A 24077-nucleotide genomic window follows, 5' to 3' on the forward strand; every position below is an offset into this window, starting at 1 on the left:
CACATGGAGACAGACAGACACACACACAGGGAGACAGACAGACACACACACACAGGGAGACAGACAGACACACACACACACACAGACAGACAGACACACACACGGGGGGACACACACACACAAGGATACACACACACACACACGGGGAGCCACACACACACACACACAGGGATACACACACATGAGGAGACACACACACACGGGGAGACACACACACAGACGCACACACACACACAGGGAGCCACACACAGGGAGCCACACAGGGAGACACACAGGGAGACACACAGGGAGACACACAGAGACACAGGGAGACACACACAAGGAAACACACGTGGATTGGCGGCGTTGGCGCTGCCAATGAGAGGGCAGGAGGGAGGGAGGGAGCTAGGTTGCCCCGGCAGTGCAGAGCTCGCAGACGGCGCACAAAAGCGCTGACACCCGGGACCGACGCGCTTCCCCAATCCGTGCAGATCACTGTCATGTGGCGCAAAGAGACAAATGTGCAGCAAAAACCCTTTATCTCTGCTATAGGATCTTTGCTGTGCAGGGACTGAAGACAGCCTGTCAGCGTGAGAATTCCGTCTTCAGCGTGAGGGCGTGAGAATTGGCGTGAGTGTCACGCTCGAAGAGTGAGAGTTGGCAGCCCTGGGCCTAGTCAATTGACATTTCAAGGCAGAGACTAGACTAAGTGGGGCCCGTTGGGTCCCAGTCACACGGGAGGCCTGGTCCCCCAATGCAACCCATTCCCCAACGCAATATTCCACAGCTCACCCATAGCCTCTAACTGTGCAGGTGCGGCTCATTTCCCCTCATCCCCCAGCGCTCCCTCCCCCTCCTCTTCATATGTGGGAGGGGAGGGAAGGGGGGTGGGGGATGGGAAGGGAGGAGGGGATTAGGGGTGTGTGCGCGCAGGGGGGTGTAGGAGGGGGAGAGTGTGATGTGGGGGGGGGGGGGGAGTGTGAGGGGGTATGTGGGCGGGGCTTTGTGTAGGCAGCGGGGGTGTGGGGGTATGCATTGGGGGGTGTGTGGCGGAAGTATATGGGGGGTGGTGGGGCTGGGTGGGTGTCAGGGGTGTGTGTGGGGGGTGTGGGCGGGGGTGGGGGGTGTGGGGAGGGGTGTGGGGGGGGGTGTGTGTGTGGGGGGGGGGTTGTGTGGGGGGGGGGATGGGTGTGTGGGGGAGAGGTGTGTGTGTGCGCGGGGGGAGGAGTGAGCTCGGAGAAAAGACGGGAAGAGCCATGGGCGAGAGGGGGGGGGGCATCACAGGGTTGGGGAGCAGCCAGCGATGGGGACCAGAGGGGTACTGGCTGGAATTGGCGGTGTGATAGGGACTCTCAGCGGATGCTGGTCGTTCTCCCTGCCAGGATCAGAGTCTTCGCTTTCCCTTTGGCAACATCTCCGACTCCGGGCTGGACTGGGTCTCCCATGCCGGGCTGGGCTGGGTCGGGTCTCCGATGCTGGGCTGCTGCTTGGGGCTGGGCTGCTGCTTGGGGCTGGGGGGCTGCTGCTTGGGGCAGGGCTGCTTTGGGTCCCTCCGAAAGTCCAGTTAGAAACCTCCGCCAGCCATTCTCAGCTCCGGTAAAGACGCGATGGCACAGGAATGGGCGGACCGTCCCAGGGAGTGACAGGGGAAGAGACTAATCCGTGCTGGAATGCAGGAGAAAAGATCGATCTGCGCAGGCGCGGTTTTTAAGATTTTTAAACTTCGCTAACTTTTCTGACATTCAACTGATCGGAATGAAACTTGATGCACTCGCAGCGCAGGATAACGTTCAGTGAACTGGCGAAAATTGTAGCGCTATTGCGAACCATTTTTGCGCAAATAGAAAGACCGCCAAACCGAAACATAACATGATCAGAGTTTTAGTTATGTATAGATAGATAGATAGATAGATAGATAGATAGATAGATAGATAGATAGATAGATAGATACAGTCAATAGATTCTTGATAGTCTGAAGAAGGGTTTCGGCTGAAACGTTGCCTATTTCCTTCGCTCCATAGATGCTGCTGTTACGACTCCCGAAAGCAGGTACTTCAAGAGCTGAGTAACATAAGTCAACAACCAGGTTCAAGTTCAAAAAGAGTTTAATTACTTCACTTGAGGACAAAAACCCAAACCTGATTCAAACAACACAGTCAGGAAGGTGAATGGACTGACAAACAATTTTAACAGTTGCTCCAGCCAGCCACGCGATGGGCCGTCGGACCGGAGACTATAAACCTGCCTAAAAGATATGTAATCCTGAAACAAACACACGAAAACAGTAAAGCCAGCCCTCATCCGTCCCAAGTCAATATTTGTTAACATGTATTGAGGAAGATGCATAAACTCCTATGCCATGTGGCCAGAACCCCCCCACAGCTCACACCAGCCGTGGTGCTCACTAAAGATCTTATAGCGGAGCAAGATAGGCTACTCCTGCTAAATACAATGGGCTGACATGTAGTACGCTACGGAGAGGATCCTGGGCATTTTTCCCCGCCTATTTTAGTAACCGGAGCCTACTTGACCCGACCCGACCCGACTCACAGTGTAATCAATGAACAGTTTGTGTGTGTGATATAGGGTTAGATTCATCATTCTGTCAGTTCATACTTCTTGTCAAGAGTAAAATTTGACTGGTAATTGTCTTTTTTAATATATTTTAAATCATTTCTTTTTAAATGGCTCACAAGCAGTGTTTGAGTTGATTTTGCAGTAACTGGAACCGACCCGACTCGCAGGGTAATTGACATTGCGGGGGAAGTTTTTGTGCGTGATATAGGGTTAGATTCATAATTCTGTTAGTTCATAATTCTGTTCATTTTTGTTAAAGAATAAAATGTTTATAAACACACATACATGAATGTGATATAAATGTATATAATCATATAACACACACAATTATATTTCTTCTGATCCAATGGTGAACTTTATTTCAGACTAGACAAGGGACATTAAATAAGAAACATTGTAAACCTCCCCGCAACTTCACACACACTAGGCCTTATCCCCGGGCCGTGCACTCCCTCTCCCGCTGCCCCGGGCCACGCACTCCCTCTCCCCGCTGCGGAAACAAATATCCGATCTTTGATCGGAAGCAAGATGGCGGAACAAGATGGCGAAGCAAGATGGCGGAACAAGATGGTGGAACAAGGTGGCGGGGGCTGGTTGCTAAAATGGGTCATATAATCACCCATGAATCCGCCCATGAGCGTACTACACGTTTGCGTGAGAGTAACCCATCTTGCTCCGCTATAAGATCTTTGGTGCTCACTGCCTTGTGCAGGGCGAAGAAGAGAGAGAAGAATGCTGGGAGACTCTGCTTTTAAGCTTCGGACGAGTCACATGATGCAGCTTGGCCAATCGGGTACAGGAGCCTTTAACCCCGTGATTCCTGACTCACAGCCACGAGGCCTGCACTCGGGAGAAAACAGAGAAACAGGTGAGTACCATATAACACCAGCAGAGGGAGCGCATAACACTGCCGCACCCACGGAGTTTCTCCAGCATTTTGTCTACTCTCTATTCTTGACAGTATGCGCGTCATGGGTTATGGGGAGAAGGCAGGAGACTGAGGTTAGGAGAGAGAGATAGATTGAATGGCGGAGTAGACTTGATGGGCTGAGTGGCCTATTTCTGCTCCTATCACTTATGAACCTAAACCTTGCAATAATACCTGTGGAATATTCAATTAATAACCTGTAATTTTAAAATATTCAGCCTGTCTTAATAATGAGACAAAACTATTCATTGTTGTAAAAGTCTGTTTGTTTATATCCGTCAGGGAAAGAAATCTGCCATCCTCCCCCTGTTTGTGTGCCCCCCAAACTCACAGCAATGTGGCTCACTCTGGAAATGGGCTGGGAAACCACTCTATTCAGGAGCATTAAAAAACAGACAATAATCACTATCCTACTAGAGATGTCCACATCCTAAAAAGATTCAAACCTGCAGTCCAAATCAATAGAAGGGGCTTTGAAAAACAATTGGTGATTAAATAGTTGTTTAAAATATTTAATTATTCTGACTAGTTTAGCAAAACTAAGAGGAGGAAATAAACCACTGTAAAATAATTCTACTTATAACAATTGACTATCAGTTCAAATATTAACTATCATAAAATCTTAGATTAGCAACATGTATAGGCCCCTCTGGTTAATCCATTGCATCAACAAATTCACTGCATGTATTTACCATTGGTTCATATCTCTTGATGATCCAACAGGATCTGTCAATCTCCTTCTTGAAATGTGTCACTTGAGTACAAAAACATAAGAGACAGTGGAATATTTTGCCCTTTGCAACAGTTTCTCAATCAGTAAGGTCACAGCAGATCTTTAACCTCAGTGCTAGTTTTCTGTATTAACCCCATATCCTGACATTCCCTTGAAATGGAATAATCTGTTGATTTTTGCCATGAACGTACTCGGCAACCGAGCTTCCATGGTTCCTCTACGTAGAGAATGCCAAAGTTCACAACCAACTGGGTGAAGAGAATTCTTTTCATCACTGTCCTGAATACCAATCACTTATCTTGAGAATAGAACTTCGTATACAAGCTACCCCAACCGGCTGATCTACCCTTGGCACCAACTCCTCTTCTGTGTCAGTTCCCTCCAGTCTTCAATTCCCCACTTTCAAAAAAAATATTAAACCTCTACCTGAAATACTTCTCATGAATCAGGGCGGCACGGTGGCATTGCTGGTTTAGTAAAGTCAAGTTGCTGCCTTACAGCGCTTGCAGCGGCGGAGACCCGGTTTCGATCCCGACAATGGGTGCTGTCTGTAAGCGGGTTGTACGTTCTCCCCGTCAACGCGTGGGTTTTCTCCGAAATCTTCTGGTTTCCTCCCACACTCCAAAGACGTACAGGTTTGTAGGTTACTTGGCTTGGTGTATGTGTAAATTGTCCCTAGTGACTGTAGGATATAGGTATGTTACAATACTTACGTTCAGCGGCGCTGCAGTTCTGCCACTGGCCACATGCGCGATTTTAATACTAATAATAAATTTTATTTATGGGCGCTTTTCAAAAGTCTCAAGGACACCTTACAGAATTTAACAAGAGTAAAAAACATATAATCAAAGTAAAATAAATAATAAAGACATCACCAATACACAAATTAAAGACAGAACTCGATCCAAAGACAAAAAATTCAAAAACACAATGTGAAGAGAGAGCAGCGGCAGCTAAATCGCGCCAGCGTACACTCTCCCTTCCGACAGCCATCTTGGACACAAACTAAAATAATCACACACACAAAAATCATCCCCCCATAATGGTTACCACTGTGGGGGAAGGCACAATGTCCAGTCCCCATCCCCAGTTCTCCCAAAGTCAGGCCTATTGAGGCCTCCGCTATTGCCTCTACGGAGGCCCGATGTTCCTGGCCATTCTCGCCGGGTGCTGTTGACCCGGCGTCGGGAGAGTCCTATCAGTGGCTGGGCCACTTGGAACGGCCGCTTCCTTACCGGAGACCGCGGCTTCCGAAGCCGACAAGGCCGCATCGGTTTGGAGCTCCCAGGCTCCCGATGTTGAAGTCGGTGCCGCCCGCTCCGCTCCGCAGCCCCGCAGCCCGGAGGTGTTGAACTCGGCGGTCACAGCTCACCGGAGTTCCAGCGAGTCGATCCTGCGCAGCGACCCAGGCAAGGCATCGCCCGCTCCGCTCCGCGATAGTACTACAGCGCTGTGCCGCCACCAAAGCCGAGGTGCTGGGCGGTCCCCACCAGGAAACGGCGCTCCACGCCCGCTGGTAGGCCACGAGGATGGGTCGACAGGGCAGCCCGGAGAAAGAGCTGCCTCACCGACCAGGTAGGGACCTAGAAATATAGTTACCCCCTGCCCCCCACATTTTGGCACCTTTGAGGGGGGGGGGGGGGGGGGGGGGGGGTGGGCTAGTTTAAAACAAGCTTTTTTTCCTACCTTGTCCTGGATTATATTTGGTTGGAGCGCAAGCTTTTGCTGAAGAATTGTTCTGACGGCCGTTCTGTGTTTTTTTTTTTTTAAATCGCCCGACAAGTTCAGCGCTGGAGTAATTTTTAAATCAGCTTCTAAAGCCGTCAACGCCAACAACGGGGATGGATTTCACGTACGGGACAGGTAAAGGAAAGCCGTTTATTTTATGAATAAAAGTGCTCCTTAAGATGCCTTTAATTCACATTTGACGTTGCGAAACGGTGATTTTTTTCCCCCAAAGGAACCGGCAGTATTTTTTCTGCCGATATGGCGTTTAAATTCACTGCAACCGCAACGTTCCAAATGATTGCGTTCCAGAAAAACCCACTCGCAAGATTATTTAAATGGCCATTAATTTACAGGAATCAAACTTCCATTTGGCCTATAAATCCATGACAATGAGATTGAAAAATTATGTTATATTGTGAATTCTTGTGTGAATGTTATTTGGACACGTAGGCTATTTAAAAATGTTAATCAATTCTTAAGAAATTGATAGATGTTTAGATCTAGTAATTGAATTTTGTAATTAGCTACAATTAGATAACTAACTAATTATATGCTTTAATTTCATCTAAGTAAGATTGTTTCATTTTTTTTCAGAATGCTTCAATCTATAATAACTGGAAATTTCTTTCAGTTCTCTTAATTTTTAAGAAAGTTATGGGCTTTTGACTGTCCTCGATCACAGCTTTTGAGTTAAGTCAATGGAAAAGCAATAGGGAACAAGATGCTAATTTCCAAGTATGAAAATGGCCATAACCTTTTTAATACTGAAGATATGAAAGTGAATTAGGTGTCAAATTAAAGTTCTTTTCATGCTTTATCTGATGGGATAAATTACAGACTTGATTTTTAAAATCTCAAAATGTTGTAACATTGCTACAGGATAGTCTTAATGTGTGGGGATGCTGGTTGGCGCAGACACGTTGGGCCGAACGGCCCGTTTCCCCGCGTTATCTCCATACAAAACTAAACTAAAGTAGCCTCCACAATCTTCTGGAGAAAATAAATCCAGAGGTTCACCACACTCTGCAAAAATACATTTCTATGCACTTCTATTTTAAATGACCGGCCACTTATCTTGTATTGTCCACTCCATCTGATGTCTATTCTTTCATTTCTCCCTCTAAGCATCTTTGAACTTCAATGTTATAGCTTATATGGCTTTGTACATTTGCAAAGATTGTTTCTTATCTCAAGACCTCAGATCACTTTTGTGCTCATTGCATTGGCAGGGCCTGTTTAATATTTCCCATCACTACAACTTCTAAATGTAGCAACAATAATTTGACACAGATAAAATCACAATACATCTGGCTGAAGTTACAAGGTTTATTAAAATTTTACTTATTGTACATTCAACTCTATATTACTCTATGGTCAGTAGTAGTCCAGTAAAGAGAGTGGTTAAAGCCTTCAAGCAGAGCAACATCTATATAGTCTCTGGTGGTTCATCCGGTGTATGACTTTGTGGTGGTGATGCATCAGATTAATGTATTTGGCACCTCATCCTACAACATAATATCTGTACAACTCCAGCAATAAAGGTTAATAAAAGAAAAGGGTGGAGTGAGACATGGATAGATTATCCTGCACAATACATGCATTTTTATCGTGTGATGTACAAATGCCCTCTGGTGGCAAATCTCCAGCGGGTGCTGGAAGTTCGATCATTAGAAGTAGAGGAGCATAAATATTTGATAGAGCATGGACTTGATGAGAATGGAGAAATGACACACAAGAGGCATTGAGGCGAGCAGAGATCATGTTAAATGGTGGGGCAGACCTGAAGTGCCTGATGGGCTATTTCTGCTCCCAGTTTCCTACATTCATATGATGGGCAATGATACTGGAGACATCTTCTTATTAATTACCAGGTGATTTTTTTTTTTCAAAAGCCAGTTTCAGGATTGATATCAATCAAGAACACATTTTGAATGAAATGGAAATTAAGATCACGAGATGTAAAATATACCAGGTTCATAATCATCCCCTTCCCCCTCATGCACATTGTCACATTTTACACCAAATTGGAACTAATAGATTTTCAGATAATTCAAGTGAACACTCGGGAAGTATTTAAGGAATAATTGCATTCCTGGAATAGACTCGTGTGTGGGTGGTGACAAAGGTTCTGAAATGTTCCACAACTTTCATTCTTCATCTTGAAAATGTACTGAATGTAAACTGAAAATAGTGATTTGGAATACACATTTATGGATACAAACAGTTGAGTCTTTGAAGCTGTATATGGTACCCAAAATAAAAAAAACTGGCATCAAAGAGTTTGAACTTAAAATAGATCTTATGGGCAAAATGCATGCAACCGTCATGGCAATTTATATCCTAGGTATTGACCGGTAGATTTCACTGAATTTATTTAAATGCTTTTAAGTAGTTATTAAATAAAATGCGATTCACATTTGTTGCTATCTTGTTCCTCTTGGTTCCCACCATGTTGTAAATCAAGACCAAAAACTCAGCCAGCAACTATTGGTAAGTCCAGCAAAATGATACTTAAATCTGCTTCTCAGATGCATATGCCAATTGTGGTTAGAAACTCTTGCCAATCTTCCATGTCAATCTTCGATACTGTCTCATCTCTTTAGATCCCACAAGATTATGAAATTAATGAACAAGGACCAGTCAATCGCATTAGCCCAATGATAGACTCCAGAACTAACGCATGTACATATATCGTTTTCTTTCAATTAGGTTTAAGTGCTCTTAATACGTATAAATTGGCTTGTATGTTTCTTATGATGGCTACAGGTCAAAGATACATGATTATTTATTTGGCCATAGAGTGCTTTGGGACATCTAGAGGTCATGAATGTTGTCATACAAGTGCTAGTGTTTTGATTTTAATGAGTCTAAAATTTGAGGGAGGAAGGTATAGGGCTATGTAGGTAGTGAGTGAGTACAATAGGTGCAGGAGTAGGCCATTCGGCCCTTCGAGCCAGCACCGTCATTCAATGTGATCATGGCTGATTATCCCCAATCAGTACCCCGTTCCTGCCTTCTCCCCATATCCCCTGACTCAGCTATCTTTAGAGCCCTTTCTAGCTCTCTCTTGAAAGTATCCAGAGAATCGACCTCCACGGCCCTCTGAGTCAGAGAATTCCACACTCACAACTCTCTGTGTGAAAAAGTGTTTCCTCGTCTCCGTTCTAAATGGCTTACCCCTTATTCTTAAACTGTGGCCTCTGGCTCTGGACTCCCCCAACATCGGGAACATGTTTCCTGCCTCTAGCGTGTCCAAACCTTTACTAATCTTATATGTTTCAATACGATCCCCTCTCATCCTTCTAAACTCTAGAGTATACAAGCCCAGCCACTCCATTCTCTCAGACAATGTCTGAGCTGGGTAGGAATGATTTGGCAATTCCTCTGCCTAACACTACTGTGAAAAACTCAGCATGATGCGTGTACATAATTGATATATAAGAATTCTTGAATCACTGAATATTTCTAAAGAAATCACTCTATTTGTCTTTGGAGAAGTTGCTATAGTTTCTGTATTTGATTTTCCTTTAAGTAGGCTTTTCTAAGTAACTCAGTAAGCTTGTTTGCGGTATGATAGACTGTTTGCACCGAGTAATCCCTCTGCCCTTCATCCAAATCAATGGGTGATGCAGTGCTGTCAGTTAAATAATCTGGAACATGCTTCAATCACTTTCAAAAGCAGTTTTCACTGCTAATTGAGCAGTGTTCACTTGCTCGTTCAGTGAATCCTTTAATAACAAGGCTGTGAAACAAAAGGAAGAAATAGCTCCAAAAACAGAAATAATCAGTGGTGTGAAGACAAACTTGAACTCGGCTATTGTGCAAACAACAGCGGTAACACCTAGCGCTATTTTGATAAGTGCCCGGGATATTTTACCTGGAGATTGAATTTCAGTTTTCAACAGTGCCAAGGGTTTACCACTGGCGTCCGCCAGTCTTTGCAGACACTTGTCACGGAGATCACGATGGTGCCACAGGTACACCAACCCCGCGACCACCAGTCCAATCCCAGTGGCAAAGGACATGCCAGGAACTGGCACGGCTCCCACTGCCCCTGCAAGCGCTGCAGTCATCCATATTCTTTTCTCCAACATTCTTCTCTTCTCTTCTATTACATTTGAAGTCACGTTTGGGAGTGACAGCAAGAAAGCAATCTTCTTAACGCTGCACGGGTCATTTGCGAAGATGTCCTTTAGAGCGGGGAAATCATAATCATCCTGGTGAAAGCAGGAAATCAGAAAAACTGCTGGTGACGTAACTCCCACCTCTTCCAAGGTGGTGACACAATCCTTCCTGATCTTTTCCAGCTCTTTGTTCAAAGCTGCACCGTCCATTTCCAGCGGAGGGAGGTCATTGTCAACTTTGGACTGAACAAAGTACAGTTGTTTACCCTCTTGTTGCACTGCTTTGGCAACTGCCCCCTCCTTTCCTTTAAATTGGCATTCTGACATGACGATGAACAAATCATATCTCTCAATATTTACCATTTTTAGGTACTCACTCGACAGTAGTTCAGAAGAATCTATTGCTGGAAGTTCTGCAAAATGAACATGAGGCAGAATCGGATGGGGATGTACAATAGGCTCATTAGTTTCCTCATTAACAACCTTTTCCTCATTTATCTCAAAGCCTATTATTGCAGCAATAAAGGTAGATTTGCCTGCACACTTTTCACCTATAACTGCGATATTATGTTGTGCATTACTCAGGTCATCTAATTTATTCTTGATCTCTGGTATTACTGCTTCCAGTCCGCCATCATTGTAATTGTTTTTTAGTCGTTCAAGTTCTTCCATATTGAAGAATTCAGATGATGGAATCATGCAATCCCTGGAAAAAGAAGAGATATTTACATACAGCACAACAGATTCAATTTCTTAAACCATCCGAAGATAGACACAAAGTGTTGGGTAACTCAGCGGGTCAGCGAGCATTTTAGGAAAAAAATGATGGGTGACGTTTCAGGTCGGGATCTTTCTTAAACCATTCTACTGACTCTTAAATGGATCTTGAGGATATTGCTACTGTAAATAACATACACTCCACCACACAGTGGTGTGGCTGACAGAGTACTGTCTCAGCAACCCTATTTCTGTGTTATTTTCCAATGATGGCTGTGTGGAATTTGACATTTTTCACGTGATGATATGGATTCAGCCAGGTCCTTAGGTTTCTTCCATATTCCAGTGACATGCGGGTCAGTAGGTGAAATGGCTGCTGTAACTTGTCCTTAGTGAGCGGTAGCATCTGGGATTGTTGATGGGAATGTGGAGAGAGTAAGTTAGGAGAAAATTAGAGGAAAAAAATAACGTGCGCAATTCTAAACGCTGCATCTTAGGAATTATCTCAAGGCTCTGGAGAGATTACAGGCAATTTCCAGTGGGGGGTTTAACCTACAGCTTCATGAGGCAGCATATTCTTGAGTGCTGCAAAACTTTTTTAGAGGAAATATGAAAAAATGGATTTAAATTGTTGCTCTGATGCATTATTCTATAACGCTCGCATATTTAGGAATAAATATCCTCGACCAACCCCAATCTGGAGGAGATTACTGAATCGTCGCAATTGCCCCCAGTGCGCGATTTTGGGCTGTTTAACCGGTTTAAAACAACATGCTTCCATGAGGCAGCATATTAACGAAAAATTGAAGTCGCTGCAATAAGTTTTTTTTTACGACCTCTCGCAGTCCCAGGGTTTTATAAAACAAAAATTAAAGGTACCTTATTTTTTAATATGGAGACCCTTTATACAAAGTTAATGTGTCATTTTGGGATTTAATTTGTGTGAACGTTCTAAACTAGCGCGTTCACAGGAACCCACTAGAAAAAGTCTCTGATAATTATCTGTAATTTTGCTATTCAGCAATTATATTACGTTATATCGTTTGAAAACTATTGATTAATGCTTTAATTTCAGGCCAAGTCAGAATAAATCTATGCAACTGGGAATTTCGTTCGACTCTTAATTTTTAAGAAGTTATGGGCTTTTGACCCATGATCAGCTTTTTTGTTATGAGATAAATCAATAGGGAACAAGATCATTTCCTCATAACGTCAAATAAATTCTTTTTATGCTTTATCTGATGGGATAAAACAGACTGATTTTTTTTAAATCTCACAAGGCATGTGCTTCCCAGCCCACCTCACGTATTCCTCCTTGCTCCACAATTCCCAGCCCACCTCTGTACTCCTTGTCCATCCACGCCTGTGCAGCCATGTTTCCAACCTAATTTAATGCACAAAATCACAGACGACACCACCATTGTGGCCTGGATTTCAAATAATGATGAGGGAGTACAAGAAGGAGATTGGAAACCACGTGACCTGGTGTTGCGACAACAACCTTTCTCTCAATGTCAGCAAGACAAAGGAATCAGTGATCGCCTTCAGGAAGCGAAGCGGTACACACACCCCAGTTGATGGTTGGAAGCTGCAAATTCCTAGGAGTAAATATCACCAACAACTTGCCCTGGACCATCCATGTTGAAGCAATAGCCAAGAAAGCACACCAACACAAACAATTCCTAAGAAAGCTTAGGCGGTTCGGCATGTCCCCAACAACTCTCGCCAACATCTACAGATGCACCACAGAGAACATTTTATTGGGATGCATCACATGGTTTGGGAACAGCTCCATCCAAGTCCGCAAGAAATTGTCGAGAATTGTGCACAGCCCAGACCATCACACAAACCAACCTCCCTTCCATTGACTCAATTTGCACCTCACATTGCCTCTGCAAGGCCAGCAACATAACCAAGGACGATTCACAACCCGGTCACTCCCTCTTCTCCCCTCTCCCATCAGGCGAAAGGTATAAAAGTGTGAAAATGCACACCTCCAGATTCAGGGACAGTTTCTTCCCCGCTGTTATCAGGTAACGGAACCATCCTACCAACACTAGAGAGCAGATCTGAGCTACTATTTACCTCAATGTAGACCCTCAGACTGTATCTTTGATCGGATTTACTGGACTTTATCTTGCACTAAACATTATTCATGTTCTTCCCTTTATCATGTATCTGTACACTGTGGATGGCTCGATTGTAATCATGTATTGTCTTGCTGCTGACTAGTTGGCACGCAACAAAAGCTTTTCACTGTACCTTGGTACACATGACAATAAACTAAACTCAATAAATGAGTAGAGTTCAGAATCCATGTTCTCCAGTGCAACAATAATGCAATTAATGCAGAAATTTGCTGGATTGGAAGACCAAGTGTCGAGTCAATTTATTTTCCATCCTATAATTCATAGAACAGTGCAACAGAGGAGGCCACACGTGCCAGCTCTTTGAAGATCTGCACAGGCTAGTTCTATACTCCATTTTTCCTAAATAACTTCCAAAATAGTGCCACTCAGTTGCCTTCAAAAGCTTCCTTGGCAGTTGCTCCTGTCATCTTTGCAGCCAATGCTCTCCGGACTCAGCACGTTTCTACTCTCTGCTTATGGATCCATCTCCCAGATTAAAATTTTGCTTGCTCAACCAAAATGTCCCACAATTATGACATTTTTTTTAGATATCTCTATAATATTCCCTGCTTTAAGCTGAACATTCACATCTTCTACAAACTCCACATTATCAAACTTCTTCAACTGTGGCAACAATTTGGCAAACTTCATCTCTAATCTCTCCAGAACCATGAGATTATTCCTAAAGTGTAGTGCCCAGAATTGTACACAATTCTCTAGAATAGAGCTAATAGTGATTCATATTCTCTGTGGTTCAATGCGAAGCATCTTTGTTTTCCAATCCTGGTGACCCCTGCACTTTCTTAATCACCTTTTCAAATTGTCCTGTCACTTTCATACTCTGGGTGAACTTTCCCCTCCACTCTTCCCTGTCACCCTATGACCCCTCTGCTCAACCCCTCATACCTGCACAACTCTCACAACGGCAACATAGAGCGGCGGTAGAGTTGCTGCCTTACACCGCCAGAGATCTGGGTTCCATCCTGACTACGGGTGCTGTCTGTATGGAGTTTGTACGTTCTCCCCGTGACCACATGTGGTTTCTTCGGCTGCTCCGGTTTCCTCCCACACTCCAAAAACATACAGGTTTGTAGGTTAATTGGCTTTGGTAAAAACTGCAAATTGTCCCTATTGTGTAGGACAGTGTTAGTGTATGGGAATCGCTGGTTGGCATGGACTCGGTGGGCCGAAGGGCCTTTTTCCATGCTGTATCTCCAAACAAAATTTCAATTATACTACCTCTGCATGTTGATTTCACCTAATTCAATATTTTTTTACGTTTGCTGAATTCAAATATTTGCTTCCATTTTATGCAGAAACCTTGTGGAATGCCAGACCAAAGATAAAAAATGGGAATTAACTATTTGCACTTCTGCTGTAACAAGATATTGGAAAGAGCAGATGAAACAGCAGCTGTGCTGAGAAAAACATGATTAACATTTCAGGTTTGTGACCCTTCATAAGAAATCCTCTAGGATTGCCCTCTCCTCTCCAGGTGAGGCAGAGGTTCACTTGTACCTCCTCCAACCTCATCTACTGTATCCGCTGTTCCAGGTGTCAACTTCTGTACATCGGCGAGACCAAGCGCAGGCTCGGTGATCCTTACGCTGAACACCTCTGCTCAGTCCGTCTTAACCTACCTGATCTCCCAGTGGCTCAGCACTTCAACCACCCCCCCCTCCCCATTCCCAATCTGTCCTGGGCCTCCTCCATTGTCAGAGTGAGGCCCAGAGCAAATTGGAGGAACAGCACCTCATATTTTGCTTGGCTAGCTTCAGTGGTATGAACATTAACTTCTCTAACTTCAGATGGCCCCTGACATCAGTCTGAAGAAGGCTCTCGACCAGAAACGTCACTCATTCCTATGCTCCAGAGATGCTGCCTGACCCGCTGATTTACTCCACCATTTTGCGTCTACCTTGCAAATTAACCTGTAAGGAATCCTGCACTACCACTCCCAAATCCCTTTGCAGCTCTGATTTATTAATCCTCTCCCCATTTAGAAAATAGTCCACACCTTTATTCCTACTATCAAAATGCATGACTGCACACGTTGCTATGCTCCATTCTGTCTGTTACTTCTTTGCCCACTCTCCCTACCTGTCCAAATCCTTCTGTAGACTCCCTGCTTCCTCTACACTACCTGCCCCTCCACATATCTTTGTATCATCTGCAAACCTGACCACAAAGCCTTCAATTCCCTCATCCTAACCATTAATATACAATGTGAAGAGTTGCGGCCCCAGCACCGACCCCTGTGGAACACCAGTCATCATCAGCAGACAACTAGGAAAAGCCCCCTTTATTCCCACACTTTGCCTTCTGCCATTCAGCCAACCTTCTATCTATGCTAGTATCTTCCCTCAAATACTATGGGCTCTCATCTTTAACAGCCTCAAGTGTGGCACCCGATTACAGGCCTTCAGAAAATCCAGACAAACAACGCCCACTGACTCTCCTTTGTCTGTCCTGCTATTTATTTCCTCAAATAATTGCAACAGATTAGTCAGGCAAGATCTACCCTTCACAAAACCTGACTTCATCATGTGCTTCTAAGCACTTGGAAATCTTGTCCTTTTTAATGGACTAAAATCTTACCAACCACTGAAGTCAGGTTAACCAGCCTATAGTTTCCCCTCTTTTGCTTTGCTCCGTTCTTGAACAGCGGAATAACATTTGCAATTTTCCAGTCCTTTGACACCCCACCTGACTCTATATATTAACAGGATCATATACACTGGAAAGTGCACATTTTCAGAAATGATGACAAAACAGATACAAACAATGACATAGCACTGCTGTGACTTTGTTATCTTAAATAATAGAAATTAATTATTACAAGTAAATCGGAGGATCATCTGTACAAATAATAACCTAGCATTCAGACTTAATTTGGAAAGGGTAAATAATCGCTGAACAACCTCGTTATTTTTGAGGAAGTGTTCATAGATGGCTTGTATTAAAGAAGAGACCCGAGGGACTGCAGATGCTAAAATCTTGAGCAAAAAAACAGACTGCTGGAGGAACTCAGCGGGTTAGGCAGCACTGGTAAGAAGGGATAGGTTGGACAAAGGTCTTTAGTTTCGCGCCTGGACTTGATAGAGGTCTTTCTTCAGACTGATCTAGTTGATGTACAGCTTTTCCCTTTGACAATAAACTTCAAACAAAAACATGAGGTAAGGGACAGAAGTTTAAAAAAATCATAAGGCGAAACTCAGTGGAAAAGGTTCCACGAAGACCCAGTATGGTATTAGGCAGGTGGGACTAAGGGGAAAAAAATCGGTACGGACTTGTAAAGAATTGCCCAATGTTATTGTTGGAAATTGGACAAATGAACTGGTGTTGACTGATCTATTGTACACCTAAACTACAGATAAGGCGAACTGGTTTACCCTGAAGATAGACAAAACATGCGTGTTGGAGTAATTCAGCGGAGACAGGCAGCATCTCTGGAGCGAAGGAATAGGTGACATTTCAGGTCGAGACCCTTTTAAAGTCTGAAGAAGGGTCTTGACCCAAAACGTCACCTAGTCCTTTTCTCCAAAGTTGCCGCCTGACCAGCTGAGTTACTCCAGCTTTTTTTGTCTATCTTTGGAAAATAATGAATAGTGACTGGGTGAATTAGCATCAGATTTAGGGTGAGATGATAGAAGCAGGGTTTCTCAGTGTTGGAGCATTGCTCAATCAACCTGAATACCAGAACTTAATGAATATTGTAATAATCCACAAGTTGCAGCAGTCCAGGAGGGATCACCCAAAATGATCAAATGAGTTGCAAATGGGCTGAAGAGTGACAGGTGACTATTAATACTGAATACTTATCTTCTGAATTCAATTTCAACTTCTGTTTAATTGTACACTCGTTTTCAATTTCCAAGAATTTGAGCAATTAAATGACTACAGATTTACAATGAGTTTTTACCTTTTATTTGAAGCTAGGCTAATGGAAATGAGATATAGAATGTAAAAGCGCGCCTCGTCCACCCAGTTATTGATACCTTGCCCTGCAGTTCATTAACCACAAGGTGATGAGTTGATTTCAGAGACGGCGCTTGCAGCAAGCATTTAACCGTGAAATATTAGTTTCAACGGAGTCCATTTGAAACCGTAGTTTTATCTGTGATTTAATTCCTCTCCTATAATATTCACGGATTATGTCGCAAATGAAGGCGGGTTCTTCTCGTTCTCTCTGTCCCACCGATTCTTAATGCAGTAGTCTCTAGCACAATCTTGTCACCGGTATGCGGTTGGTCTCAATCAATGGCCGTTTGCAATTAGTGCACAAGGTCGCGCCAGCGAAAACTATTTAGATGCTGCTAAGATTGAAATCTGTGCGAACTTAGTAATTATGACCCCCTCAGCAACGCGAGGAGTCTCCTACCCGGCATTATTTATTACTGACAGGCGGGCTCAGTCTGCAGAGAGAGAGCGCTGCAGGTTAGAACTAACATTCAACATTCTCCATATCCCCAAATGCAGATGCTAACAGTCTCATAACGGTCATTGTTTTACCACGCTACTGTCGTCCTCCGCACGTTTCTCCCGACCAGCTCCAAGATGTGCGATCTTCTACCAGCATGGGTTGCAGCGACAAGACTGAGAGGTCAGAAGCAAGACAGACATCTGAGGCCAGAAGGAAGCCGTATCAATAATAGACGGCCGCAGAAATACCATTGATAACAATCGGGCTCAGTGCATGTTGAGAAAGTGCAAAATATAGTGACTGCTATCACAGCAAGTTAGCATTATTATTAACACCACTGCGGGGGTTACATCCTGGGATGTCAGACCATACCCGTCCAATGGTGAAGGCTTTAAGAAGGAACTGCAGATGCTGGAAAATCGAAGGAACACAAAAATGCTGGAGAAACTCAGCGGGTGCAGCAGCATCTATGGAGCGAAGGAGATAGGCAACGTTTCGTCCCGAAACGTTGCCTATCTCCTTCGCTCCATAGATGCTGCTGCACCCGCGGAGTTTCTCCAGCATTTTTGTACACCAATGTTGAAGACTTCGCTCCATAGATGCTGCTGCACCCGCTGAGTTTCTCCAGCTTTTTTGTGTAACCTTTGAAGACTTGCTGTCCAAAGGGGTAACAACAACAGTGATCCACTGACCTATCTCTTAACTAGGCATCTCTGACTGTATTGTGACATCTAAACAACCTTAAAATCTCCATATAAAAATAAGGAACTGCAGATGCTGGTTTACACAAAAGGACACAAAGCGCTGGAGTAACTCAGTGGGCCAGGCAGCATCAGTGGAGAGCATGGATAGGTGATGTTTCGTGTCGGGATCCTCCTCTTGAACAAAGGCAAGTCCCGACCTAAAACATTATCTATCCACGTTGTCCAAAGATGCTGTCTGACGTTACTCCAGCACTTGGTCTCCACCCTGTCACAGATATTCCTTTTATTTTCTTCATCCAGCCTTTTCTGCAATTTAAGACAGACTGACGGAACTGTAGAACTTTGTGTTCTACTTAAAACTCACTTGTTTTCCCACTTTTCCAGTTCTGATAAAGGACCATCGACCTGAAATATCACCACAGTTCACACTCCACGGTTGCTGCCTCAGTCACTGGACATTTCAACTCTATTGTTGTACCACACATGTTATCAGTGTGTTTAAAGTCGCCTGTCTCTTCAAGGTCATGCCCTCTGGGAAATACATTGGCCCTTTGAAAGTTAGGCACTGTATGTGAACAAACTTTCTAGAACGTAACGTGCTTCTGTGTTAGAATAAATACATTCCATTTTTATGGTATACAGACTTCAAAGCAACGTCTTACTTAATGCATAATTCTTCTTCTTTCGTGTGGCGTGCACAGCCTAAAGTTGTTAGACAACTTGTTCTATTTGATCTTCCGTTTGTGCACGTCGAGTTGATTGCATTAGTCATAAACAGGGCGGACCACGTGAAGGTTGCAATCTTCCACCCCAATGCATAGTTGATGCAAGAGGTAATTTTGAATTTTGTTTCTCAATGCCTTGATTTCAAAATTCTCACACCTAGTTTATAATCCCCATATGATATTATCACTTCCTATTTCCGCAGTAATCCCTAGCCCTAGCCACTCTCACTTCTGGAGATTGGGTGTGGAAGATAGTATCAAACATATCCAGGTAAATCGCTACAGTGCACTGTGCTGTGGGTACAGCCAGAGAGTGCCATTGCAGAAGGGAATTAATGTGTTCTCCTTTAGAGAAAATTTAACATTTTCATGAACATTCAAGTATAAGGGAAATGATCGTCAAATTGGAACATGATACCAAGAAATATAACTTAGAACAGTACAGCACAAGAACAGGCCCTTAAGCCCACAATATCTGTGCTGAACATGATGCCAAGACCATCACTAATCTACCTGCACATAACCAATATCCCTTCAATGCCTATCCAAAAGTCTTTTAAATGCCACTAACATATCTGCTTCAGCCACCACCCCTGGCAGCGCATTCCAGGCACTCACCACCCTCTGTGTAAAAGACATGCCCTACACATCTTTGTCCATCTCATTTTAAAGCTATCTACCTCATCTATGCCTCTCATTATGTTATATACTTCGAACAAGTCTTCTCACTACCTCTGGTGTCTCAGAGAAAACAATCTAAATCTGTCCAACCTCTCCCTGCAGCTAATACCACATAATCCTGGCACCATTCTGGTAAACATCCTCTGCACCCTTTCCAGAGCATCCACACCCTTCCTGTAATGGGGTGACCAGAACTGCTCGCCATACTGCAAATGCTGCCTGACTGAAGTTCTATAAACTGCATCATGACTTCCTGACTCTTATATTCAATGCCCCAACCTATGAAAGCAAGCATATCATGTCTTCTTTATCAACCTATCTACATGTGTTGCCACTTTCTGGGAGATATGGATTTGGCCTCGAAGATCATTCTGTAAATCAATGCTGTTAAGGGTCAAGATATGTATAAATGTTAGGACTGTAAAGAATCAACACTAATCCAAATGGATTTTGATATGATGGAGCAACAAGGCCACATTTAGATAACTTAAACATGACCAGTGCAAATCAAATAGACAAATCAAGTGCTAAATACATACACCAAAGGGAGCAGCATTAAATCTAGTGGCAAAAGAGTTTGATGTTTCAAGGCATCACTCTCTAAAGTTTTATGAAGTTGCAGATAATTTAGTAAATTGTATACACTGGACAAGCCACATTCAAACAAAAGTCTTTTATCTTTAGTTAGATCACAGAAAGAATAGTGTTAAGTTTTCATGTCTTCACGTGAAGGCAGGCATTGGAGATCTGAGAGGAGTGCATTTGATGGCCTCAATTATGAGTCCATGGTTAAAACACCATGGTTACCCAGTTAAACAATGTGTTCTTTCTCCTTTCTTCAGAAAGCTCTTTGATTGCGGAATAATTTGATCATTGTTTATAACATTGTGAAGGGGAAGAAGTGTGTTGTTGTCCACCAATCATTTCAACTACATGCAAGCAAGGGTCTTACTTGTGAGTAACACAAAGGAGAAAACCAAGTCTGGGAAAAAGATCACGAGCATTCACTTCATCACTCCCCTCATGATTTTCTATACTTCAATAGAAGATTAGCCTGAGGGCTATAGGTCAGCCCTCAGCTTCGTATGTCCAAAGAAAGAGGTGGCACAGATGTGCAGTGGTAGAGTTGCTGCCCTACACGCCAGAGACCCAGGTTCAATCTCGACTATGGGTGCTGCCGTGTAAGTTTTCTCCTGGTGCTGCAGTTCTCTTCCACATTCCAAAGATACGTAGGTTTGTAGGCTAATTGGGTTCTGTAAATTGTGCCTCTGTGAAGGATAGAACTAGTGTATGCGTTATCACTGGTCGGTGCGGACTCAGTAGGCCGAAGGGCCTGTTTCCATGCAGTATCCCTAAACTAAACAAAAGTCCCAGCCTCTCCCTACAGCTCAAGCTTGCAAGTCCCAACAACATCTGTCAATCCCTTCTCCACCTTTTGTAACTTAATGCCATCCTTCCTATAGCTGGATGGTCAGAACTGTACACACAGCTCCAAGTATGGTCTCACCAGCTGCATCTTGATGTCCCAATATTCATAATGTTAAGAATTTGTAAACCTTTACTGCCGTGGATCATAGATTGCTAAAACATAGAGATGGATCTCATTGGCAGTATTTTCAGTTAATGTAGAAGCCTTCTCTACAACTGACCTCAGGGGCCGGGAGTGACATTTTGTTTGCGCTGTTCAGTCACCAGTTTTAATGCCTCGTTTGGTTAGTAAAAGTGGTATATTGCAACTTGTTATATTCTCGAAAGCCATTAATGCAGGAGTCAAGAGTGTTTAATTGTAATATGTACTGACAAGTGAACAATTAAATTCTTACTTGCTCCAGCATAACATACCTGTAACACTATAAACATGCATAATATATAATCAACAAAATTCAAGAAATTAATAACCTCAATACACTTTCAAAGGAAGCCCAATGTCATTAGTGCAACCACGCAGTTTACAATTTGTGGGTTGGTGTTCTGTAGTATTCAGGAGCTTGATGGATGTTGGGAAAGATGCTTTATTTGAACCTGGAAGTCGCGGTATTCAGGCTCCTATACCTTCTTCCCGATGGTGGAGTGAAATGAAAGAGTGGTTCGGGTCTGCAGATGCTGGTTTACACCAAAGAGAGACACAAATGCTGGAGTAACTCAGTGGGGCAGGCAGCATCTCTGAATAAAAGGAATGGGTGATGTTTCAGGTAGAGACCCTACTTCAGACAGAGTCTCTGAAAAAGGGTATCAATCTGAAACATCATCCAATTCCGTCTATCCAGAGTTGCTGCCTGTCCCGCTGAGTTTTCCAGCATTTAGTGTCTATCTTTAGTGGCTAGGGTCCAGCGGGTTTTGGATGATGTTGTTGTTTTTTTGAGGCAGTGCGTCATGTAGATCATAAGGTCAGAAGGAATAGGAGTAGAATTAGGCCACTCATCCCATCAAGTCTACTCTGCCATTCAATCATCGCTGATCTATCTCTCCCACCTAACCCCATTCTCCTGCCTTCCTCCCATAGCCTCTGACAACTGTACTAATCAAGAATCTTTCTATCTCTGCCTTACAAATATCAACTGACGGCCTCCACAGATTCACCACCCTCACCCTCTGACTAAAGAAATTTCTCCACTTCTCCTTCCTAAAGGAACGTCCTTTAATTCTGAGGCTATGACCTCTAGTCCTAGACTCCTCCACTAGTGATAACATCCTCTCCACATCCACTCTATCCAAGCCTTTCACTATTCTATATGTTTCAATGAGGTCCCCCCTCATTCTTCCAAACTCCAGCAAGTACAGGCCCAGTGGTGACAAATGCTCAGCATAGGTTAACCTACTAATTCCTGGGATCATTCTTGTAAGCCTCCTCTGGACCCTCTACAGAGCCAGCACATCCTTCCTCAGATATGCTGCCCAAAATTGCTCACAATATTCCAAATGCGGCCTTACCTGTGTCTTATAGAGCCTCAACATTACATCCCTCTTCTTGAATACAAGCCCTCTTGAAATAAATGCTAGCATTGAGTTTGCTTTCTTTACTACCGATTTGACTTGCAGATTAACTTTTTGGGAATCCTGCACCAGCATTTCCAAGTTCCTTTGCACCTCCAATTTCTGGATTCTCACTCCATTTAAAAAATAGTCTACGCCTTTATTACTACTACCAAAATGCATGGCGCCACACTTTGCTACATAATATACCATCTGCCACTTCTCTGCCCACTCTCTCAACCTGTCCAAGTCCTTCTGCAGAGTCCCAGCTTTCTCTACACTCCCTGTCCCTCCACCTATTTTCGTATCATCCGCAAACGTTGCCACAAATCCTTCAATCCCCTCGTCCAAATCATTAATATACAACGTGAAGAGTATCGGCCTCAGCACCGCCCCTTGCAGAACTCCACTAGTCACTGGCAACCAAACAGAAAAAGCAGCCTTTATTGTCACTCTATCTTCTGCCATCCAGCCAACCTGATATCCATGCTAGTATCTTCTCTTTGATACCGTGGGCTCTCATCTTCCTAAGCAGCCTAACGTGTGACACCTTATCAAAAGCTTTCTGAAAGTTTAAGTAAATAACATCTACTGACTCTTCTTTGTCCTGTTAAATACTTCAAGGAATTCTTGCAAATTTGTCAAGCAAGACATGCTGACTTCGGCCTATTTGTATATGGTGAACCTCTAAGTACTCTGTAACCTCATCCTTTATGGACTCTAAAACCTTACCAACCACCGATGTCAGACTAACCGGCCTATAGTTTCCAAATTTCTGCCTTGCTCCCTTTTGGTACAGCGGGGTAATATTGCCAATTCTCCAATCCCTTCGACGGTGAGGAGCATTGATCTTTGGTGATGAGTTCAGCATCCACGATGGGCTGGACTGGGCTGGCGAGGTCCAGCACTCTTTGTAATCGTATGGAATAAATCTGCGGTTTGTTGCGGCTCTGAAATCCACACAAGTTGCAAACTTCATGGGAATCGGATCAGCAGAGCCCGCGGTTTCCATGGCGACCAGACGCAGGGCTCGGGTTGAAGCGAAGATGATAAAGGATGGTTACACAGAAAAGCTGGAGAAACTCAGCGGGTTCAGCAGCATCTATGGAGCGAAGGAAATAGGCCAAAACGTTGCCTATTTCCTTCGCTCCATAGATGCTGCTGCACCCGCTGAGTTTCTCCAGCTTTTCTGTGTAACCTTCGATTCTCCAGCATCTGCAGTTCCCTCTTAAACACAGATGATAAAGGATCTTTGGTTTGAAGTTGGCGCCTCCCCGTACGCGGGGGTTAGTTACTGTGGGAGTTGTAGTCCACGTGGGGAGGTTAACGCAGGATGGAGAGTTGCAATGAGAAGAGAGAAACGTCGCAGCGTTCAGTCATAGTGCTATAAATATTGCAACTTGTTATATTCTCGAAAGCCATAGAGGAGTCAAGAGTGTTTAATTGTAATTATGCACTGACAACAGAACATTGACATTCTTACTTGCTCGGACATAACGTAGTAGTAGTGGTGGTGTTGTTGTTGTTGTTGTTGTTGTGGTGAGTGTTGTGGTCGCAGCCGGGGACGCGGCCTGAGGGAGCGGTTGTGGAGAAGGCCGGCGGCCGGCGGGCTGAGGGAGGGAGGGCGTGTTGGGACCGGACTGGACCGGAACGGAA

General features: G+C 43.9%; 1 protein-coding gene across 1 annotated transcript; it reads right to left on the bottom strand.

The window, feature by feature from the left end:
* Positions 1-6009: 6009 nt before the first annotated feature.
* LOC129707042 (interferon-inducible GTPase 5-like) lies at positions 6010-24050 on the bottom strand. Its single transcript, XM_055651785.1, has 2 exons — positions 23905-24050; positions 6010-10775 (listed from the first exon to the last, which is right to left on the bottom strand). Exon 2 carries the CDS (start codon positions 10766-10768, stop codon positions 9608-9610), a length of 1161 nt encoding a protein of 386 aa, XP_055507760.1. The 5' UTR covers positions 10769-10775; positions 23905-24050; the 3' UTR covers positions 6010-9607.
* Positions 24051-24077: the final 27 nt, after the last annotated feature.

The sequence above is a fragment of the Leucoraja erinacea genome, chromosome 20 (assembly GCF_028641065.1).
Source record: "Leucoraja erinacea ecotype New England chromosome 20, Leri_hhj_1, whole genome shotgun sequence".
NCBI classification, from domain to species: Eukaryota; Metazoa; Chordata; class Chondrichthyes; order Rajiformes; family Rajidae; genus Leucoraja; species Leucoraja erinaceus.